Here is an 8,529-nt window from a genome sequence, read left to right as displayed (position 1 = left end):
TTTGTTAGTTTGATAATTATTTTTTTTAATACTTAGGTACTAAGTAGTACACCTGAAAACGACGTATGACAACAACAAAAACTATAAAAAGTTTATTGGTATTAAAAAAATAAAATGTAGCAAAAACAACAATAATGTTTGCTATGATATCAGTAAAAATATTTTCGGCAATTTGATGCCAGCTTTATGAGGTTCATAAATAAAACTCCCTTAATAATACATTCCGACGAATCAAAGAATAATATGCCGTCTGTTAGCTAACAATAGATTTCGACCTTGAAAGCTTTTACGGAGTTTTCGCTCGGAAGGGTAGGAAATAATTAGGTTCGAGTCAGTAACCCGGGCTTGCGTTATTGATGGGCTCGCGCGGCGCCGAGACGTGCGGTAAGTGGGTCAGGGAGGGAGCGGGGCGCGCAGCCGCTGCCACACTGCGCCCTCAGCCTCTAACCATGGCGGACGCTCCGCCTGAGGTCCTCGAGCTCAACGTGGGCGGCGTGCACTATGCCACTACGCGCGATACGCTGCTACGCGAGCCAGACTCGCTGCCCGCCGCCGCGCTTCAAGATCCCGACCATCCGCGAGACGCTCGTGGTCGCATCTTCTTCGATAGAGACGGCGTTCTCTTCCGCTATGTGCTCGACTACCTCAGAGACGGTGGACTCGTTTTGCCGGAGTGCTTCAGAGAACACAAGCGCCTCGCGAGGGAAGCCAAACATTACAGACTAGTGGGGCTCGAGAATGCAGTCCGAGAAGCAGATCCTCGTCCGCCAAATCGCGAGCGAGGATGCATCACGGTGGGATACCGGGGCAGTTTTGCATTCGGACGCGACGGCCTCGCCGATGTAAAGTTCCGTAAGTTGTCTCGCATTCTCGTGTGCGGTAAAGTAACGCTGTGTCGAGACGTCTTCGGCGAGACATTGAACGAGTCTCGCGACCCTGACCATGGTCTGGCCGACAGGTACACGTCGCGATTTTTCTTGAAGCATTCTTTCATCGAGCAGGCTTTCGACATGTTGCAAGAGAACGGATTCAAACTGACGGCCAGCTGTGGCAGCGGGACCGCCGGTGGAGCCGCCGAACTGAAACCCGGCGTCGACTCTGAAGAGAATCGTTGGAACCATTACAACGAATTTGTATTCGTGCGTGAATAGCTACCGGACTTATACGAATATGACGGGCGTTCAGTTAATAGGTGCGCGATTTGCATTTCTAGAGAAGATAATAATTTTCGCATCAATGGCAATATCAATTAAATATAATTCGAATTGCGTGATTTCGATTGACGTAAGTAATTCACATAGTTTACGACGATAAGTAAATAGGTACCTTAAACGATGCTTTTTTTTTCAATAAAAATATAATTAAATTATTTATAATAAAACAATCTTGATAGTGTAATTATATTTACAAATTACAGTAGATTTGAACTTTATTTCCTATTTTATGATCTAAACAAAATTATAAAAATTATATACTTAGGTAAATATCGTTTAATTGTTAATTGTAATCGATCATGAAACAAATAGGTAGTATTTAATCTAAATGATAAATTAGTAGTTTAAATTCTCTAGGACTGTTGTATGTACTGTTACCTATTTATAGTGTATTTTCAAATCATTTTATACTCTATGTGTAATTCTCGTTACTGACACCGTGGTGCAGATTTATAAATATTGCCAAATCAAGCTAATATTTTGTGATAAATAATATTTCATTACAAACCTTATTTATATATAAACTGTACGTGTTTTATGAGCTATTTTATTTTAATTTATTTTACACGTTGAACACCATGCCGCATCAATATATCAAGAATTATCCAAAAATCGCTGAGGTGTTTTGTCGCAAATATTGTCAAGAAATAACTTTTTTATCTTTTTTTATTGCATAGATGGGTGGCCGAGCTCACAGCCCACCTGGTGTTAACTGGTTACCGGAGCCCGTAGACATCTACAACGTAAATGACGCCATACACCTTGAGATATAAATTCTAAGGTCTCAGTATAGTTACGGAAACAGCCACTACTCATTATTATTTTTCGAAATATATCAAATGGCAGACATAACAGTGACCATCGCGACCTCCTGGACTTGACTTATTGGCGGTCACAGAGTGCCCGGTGCGGCCCATTTGTCTAAACTTTCCGGTCTAGCATTCAACGTGTTAAGTACCTTGTAATGGGAAATTATTTTGGGACCGTTTATTTTTATATGATTGTAATTATGAAAAATTATGTATTACAAAACAATATTAATATATTTATGTTGAATTTAAATTTTAGTCGAATAGAACCCAACGAGTGTATTTAGAACTATACTTTGTCTGGATATTTAAAAAAAAATAGAATACTGGTGGTAGGACCTCTTGTGAGTCCGCACGGGTAAGCACCACCACCCCGCCTATTTCTACCGCGAAGCAGTAATGCGTTTCGGTTTGAAGGGCGGGGCAGCCGCTGTGACTATACTGAGACCTTAGAACTTACATCTCAAGGTGGGTGGCAAATTTTAAGTTGTAGATGTCTATGAGCTCCAGTAACCACTTAACACCAGGTGGGTTCTGAGCTCGTCCACTCATCTAAGCAAATAAAAAAAGAACTTGACTTTTGTTGTTTAAAAGCACAATTACGAGTCGGGCAGCTCAGCGCAGAAAGTTGAGAGCTTAACGAGCGGAACTTATACATCGTTGCCTTCTGAAATTCAGATTGTTAGTAAGAGACAGAAACTTTATTCGTCAAGTTTTTCTCGAAACGTTTGGCAACATTCGACGCTTAAATACATATTTCGCATTCATGTTTTGTCGTATACTACGCGAATTGTTAGTTTTGGTGATGCGATCTGATCGAAAACATTTTTTTTTAAAGGCTAAAATTTAAAATTATGTAATATTATCATCTATTCGTTGATCAGTGATGTTGTAGAATTACACTATTACTGTAACTGAAGGCGAATTTCACGTCATGTTGTTTTTTTGATTTTTTTATTTCTTAGATGGGTGGACGAGCTCACAGCCCATAGACATCTACAACGTAAATCCGCCACCCACCTTGAGATATAAGTTCTAAGATCTCAAAAATAGTTACAACGGCTGCCCCACGCTTCAAACCGAAACGCATTACTGCTTCACGGCAGAAATAGGCAGTGTGGTGGTACCTACCCCCGCGGACTCACAATAGGTCCTACCACCAGTAAAGAATCATGAAACTTATTGCAGCAATTTTTTATTATTATACTTATCCGAAAAAACCGTATCGCGTTTTATGTTCGCTCTCAGGTAGACACCGCCCTGCCTATTTGTGTCGCGAAGTCACTTTTTCCGGTTCGAAGTGTAGGACTTCCGTTATATATTGGATGTGAAACTTCGACATTATTAAAACGGTGTTCGCGTTGTAGCGTGGTGTGTATTTGTTTCGGCGACAACTTAACGCCACGTTGAGCATTTCTTATCGCCGTTATTGGGCTTTTTTTTTGTCAGGAGGAAATCGCTGAACTTCCGCCCTTCACTGGGGATGGAGGGCGGAGCATGTCAGAGTCGAACCGACTAAAACCTCCTGTCGCTCAACAACTAGCATCCAAACCTCGCATGAGACAGAGCTCATGAAAAGGCAAAAGGGGGAAAGTGAAGTGTTTAGTGCGGAGCACATCTCTCCCATCACCGTCCCCCTCACCGTTATTGGGCTAGCGAGTTCACGGCCTGTCATAATGTGGATTCCATGTCGGTATCGCATAAAATTCTTAGGTTATACCTAGATGATTACATGGTTTTTACAAGGTTCCTATTATCTATCGGTACCAAATCGAAGTAATTTGTGCGTTTGCCTTTCCTCGACAATCATATCATTATATTGTAAAGCTCTTCGTGGTGGTTCGTAATTTTCTATATTTGACTCTTTATGACGTAGTGGAAATGTCGGTAGTGACGTATACGAAAAAAAATGCTTTTACTAACCCTTATTAATTACTATAGAAAAACTAATTATTTCAGTTTACCAAAAATAAATAAGTGATGTTTTTGTTGGTTTTGTTTTCCTATGTTAATAATGTAAAGATGAAACAAAGTTTGAAAACTCTTACCTGCGAAAAACAATAAAATATGTATCTTATTTGTAAACAAATTGCACGGGCTGGTACCTAACTTTCAGAATGACTTTGAAATAGGTCGCTCAACTTTCCGAAACCTACGGCGTGTTCAGAACTGTGGAATCGAATTGAATATTATATGATTATGTGTCTTAAATTCATGAGTGTTTAAGGTTTTTTTTTGTGTAAAGCCTGGAAACGTTGGCCCATATGGCTCAGTTGGAAATTATATCATTCGCCGCATCCAGCATTTTCTTTGCATTCAATATTTATAGAATAAAATATATATGATATTCGGTGCAAGAGCATTTAAATTTTCCAGCAAACTTGAAAAGGATTTGTAGGTTTTTAAAGAATTATAAATAATGTATCAGCTGTACAAAATTTCTTAATTAATTAATGGCAATTTTTTTTTTCATGTTACGTTTTGAAAATGTTTATAGTTGTTAGAAAGTGACTTTGTATAACAATTTATAATTTAATACTAAAACGAAACTTAAAAAAAAATTAAAGTAATCAACAATAAAAAAATGTTTACAATTTACTTTTCTCTTTATAATTTTTTTAAAGGTAAAAAGAGTACTTCGTGTTTTAAATCATCTTCTTCTCATTTTAATATTTAACAGCAGATTATAATTCATATAATTTATTATAAATTTAATTCTTACTTAAAATATTGTATATTAATTTTCGTAGTTTAATGAAAAACTGGGGGAAAATCAGTGTTGGATCTGAACTCAATAATTATAGAATAGAATTTCTTAAGTATAGTTTTGAGAATAAATTTAGTTAAAAAAATGACTTTTATTTATTTAAACATCCTTTTTTTATTAGATGGGTGGACGTTCTCACGGCCCACCTGTAATTGTTAAGTGGTAACCGATGCCCATAGATAACTACAATGTAAATGCTGCCACCCACCTTGAGAAATGAGTTCAGACTCAGAAGACGTCCTAACAGCAGTAAAACAAACGAACTAGGTACGATTCGATTTCGATCACTATCCTGTCTGAACTTCGAAACGGCATACGCATACTGGATTGAGCAGAAGGATTGTCAAGTTTTAGCGAAAAAACTGTAAAACCTAATTTTGATTTACTACATTGACGGTTCAAAAACATCACAAAGTGGATTCCGCCACTAACCTTGAAATTTTTCGCATATACTATTGTATAGTAATTACGAATATCATAATCCCAGCGGATTTGTTTTCTTACACTGACTGACTGACTCGGTGGCGCAGTAATTAACGCCCCGACTGTTGCGCCGAGGGTCGCGAGTTGGTTGAGTGTTTATTATCTATATATGTATATATTTAACGTATGTAAGTATGTACATATATCAGTCTCTGGTACCCATAACACGGGGAATCCTAGTTTGGTGCCGGATTATCGTAGGTGATTTGTTCCCAATTATTATTATTATTTTTACAAGATCCGACTCCGCGATGAAGGAATAACTCCTTCATCGCGGAGTTCATTCACCGCTTCAAATTGCCCGACGATGTTAGGGAACTCCTTAGAGCTAAGAACGCGTCGATCCGCGCATACGATAGGTATCCTACCGCGGAAAATCGTATTCGAATGCGTACCCTACAACGCGACGTAAAGTTTCGCATCGCCGAAATCCGAGATGCCAGATGGTCTGATTTCTTAGAAGGACTTGCGCTCTCTCAAAGATCTTACTACCGCTTAGCTCATACTCTCAAATCGGATACGGTAGTAACTATGCCCCCCCTCGTAGGCCCTCATTCAGTAAACATAAATTAAGTACGTACTTTGTATTTGAACATAGACATAGTCCTATCGCTCGATACGAGAACGCTGGCGATCTTATCCTTTAGACCAAGACTTCAAGTATATTTTGTGTTTTTAAAAAAAAATCTCTTACACTCTACCTAATGAATCTATATATAAATTAAGAAGAGCATCGTAAGGTTACCATTGTCCTTATATCAGCATTATTTTCCACCTTCCGATCATTATCTTACTAATTCTGTTCCATCACCGTCATGTCAATATCTAACGTAAAAGGAACAAATATACATCAGTGTTCCAGTTTCTTCTTCAAGCCAATACATGAGTAATCTCTAAATAAGCCTTAGGTGTCAACGGGTTATTGGCCCGTGCTATTTCGTGCTACAAACATAGATACATAAGCTACATACCTACTTATAAGCATTTAACACTAATCATACCAATACTTACTGGTACATATTTCTACCATAGCGGATAGAAAACGGTACACGGCAAGTATTACTCAAAATAAACAAATAAAAATATAATTAATTCAAACGTGTGTGAGTGTGAGTCAAGCGTGAAAAAGCCATAATATGATGATAGGTGAATTTTTAATGCAAAAATTCAAAATTGGTCATTTGACCCGCTATGGTATGTTTAGTGTTAAGGTGCTAATAAAACTTTGACAAATTCAATCTGTGATTGTTCAAGCAACGTCAATATCGTTTGATTGACTTCGCTCGCATTACATATACGTTTACCGTGTTACTATTTTCCTAAATACAAAACATTGCTCGCTCACGAATGATTGATGTTGTTCCCATGAGCTAAATTTCCAATTGGCCTATTGTCTATTACCGATCTTCTTAATCTAATATAGAGAGAGAGAGAGACAGAGAGAGAATACACTTTATTGCACACCAAAACACAATTTACAATTAAAAAACAGTCAAAAAACAGATGCAATAGGCGGTCTTATCGCTAAAAGCAATCTCTTCCAGACAACCGTTTTATTTACAGAAATTCTGGAAAATATAAAAATATAGCAGGTATGTTGCGGTATACTATAGACAATACATTAAGAAAATATACCTACCTTAATGGTACAAATTATAAATTGACGATAATGAAAACTGAAAAAAGTATTTTATCGGAGTGCGTTTTATTTACACGCAAATGAGTTTACAGCATACATGTGGTTTACCGGTGTTCATAAACATCAAATTGGGAACGCTGTCGCTCACACTTTTTTTTTTTTTTGGTCAGGAGGAAATCGCCGGACTTCCGCCCTTTTCTGGGGATACTGGGCGGGGTATGTCAGAGTCGAACTGACTAAAACCTGTCGCTCAACAACCAACGTCCAAACCTCGCATGAGACAGAACTCATGACAAGGCAAAGGGGGGAAAGTGAAGCGTTTAGTGCGGAGCACATCTCTCCCGTCACCCTCCCCCTCGAGACGCCGGACTGGCGGTCGTCGGCGCCACGACCACCAGCCCTCTCGGTCGGCAGACTGTCCGAAGCCCGCCTAGATGGCGCCGGTTAGAGTGGGTTACCCTACGGAATACCCCGCTGGGCCAGAACCAGCATGGGTCGAGGATAGCCGGCGTTCCATCACCCGGATGCTCTTGCGTAAAACGCGTGCAGAGCAACTTGCACGTCGTCTTCTTAGGCCCCCCTCGCCGGTCCCCAGACCGACATGTGAGGGGGACCCGAAACACTTAGAGGGCCAGGGCTTGGGCGAGATCCGCCTCCCTGGCCCCCGCTCGACGGCGGCGGGATCGTCGTCGCCGAGCATCGATGCCACAACACTCGGCAACGACAAGTCCGTTCCTACTTTTGCGACACGGCGCCACCCCTCCCATGCGGGGCAGGCGACGAGCGTATGCTCTGCCGTGTCCAGGTCGCAACCACAATGGTGGCACTCTGCCGTCGGCTCGGCTGTGATCCAGTGCAGGAACTCACCGAAACAACCATGCCCAGTGATCACCTGCGTGAGCCGGAAAGTGAGGCGTCCTCTGTCACGATTCACCCAATCCACAAGGACCGGGCGAATCGCCTCGACGGTCCTACGACCAGCCGAAGGATCAGCCAGCCGTCTGGACCATGACTCCAGCACGGACCGCCGAGATTGGGCCCTCCGCGCTCTGACCACACTGGGGCTGGGACGCGCCACGCCCCGGGCACGAAGGTCAGCCCGCCACTTATAGTCAGCGGCGAGCGCCTCCGCTTCCAGAACCCAAGGCGGCGTCCCAGCCAGTACACATGCCGCCTCAAAGGAGATGGTGCGATAACCACGGATGACCCTGACCGCGATAGTGCGTTGCGGCCGTTGCAGCAGCTTCGCCACCCCCACGGCCAGGGACTGGCCCCACACGGGCGCCCTGTATAGGGCCATTGATCGCACCACCCCCGTATAGAGACGGCGCGTCACCTGGTCAGGCCCCCCGACGTTGGGCAGAAGCCGGCTTAACGCGCCGGCCCCCAACAAACGAGGGACCAGGTTCTGAAAGTAAGCACGGAAGGTCCAACGACTGTCCAGAATGAGGCCGAGGTACTTCAACTGCACCCCGACCCCGATACGGACGCCTCCAACCACGATATGGGCATCGACAGGTGGCACTCTCCGGGGCCTGTGAAACCACATGGCCTCGGATTTACTGACTGCCACGTCGAGGCCCAATCTCCTAATTGTGCCGACGACATGCGCCACCC

The 8,529-nt window shown here is 42.1% G+C and overlaps 1 protein-coding gene across 1 annotated transcript; it reads left to right on the top strand.

Moving 5' to 3' along the window:
• The first annotated feature begins 341 nt into the window (after window positions 1-341).
• On the top strand, window positions 342-1,303 carry Ktl (BTB/POZ domain-containing protein Ktl). Its single transcript, XM_028178258.2, has one exon. The coding sequence runs from the start codon at window positions 357-359 to the stop codon at window positions 1,149-1,151; it is 795 nt and encodes a 264-aa protein (XP_028034059.2). The 5' UTR covers window positions 342-356; the 3' UTR covers window positions 1,152-1,303.
• The last annotated feature ends 7,226 nt before the right edge of the window (window positions 1,304-8,529 follow it).

The sequence above is a fragment of the Bombyx mandarina genome, chromosome 23 (assembly GCF_030267445.1).
Source record: "Bombyx mandarina strain Sakado chromosome 23, ASM3026744v2".
NCBI lineage: Eukaryota > Metazoa > Arthropoda > Insecta > Lepidoptera > Bombycidae > Bombyx > Bombyx mandarina.
Note: the sequence above shows the minus strand (reverse complement) of the source record. Positions and strands in the feature narration are given on the sequence as shown.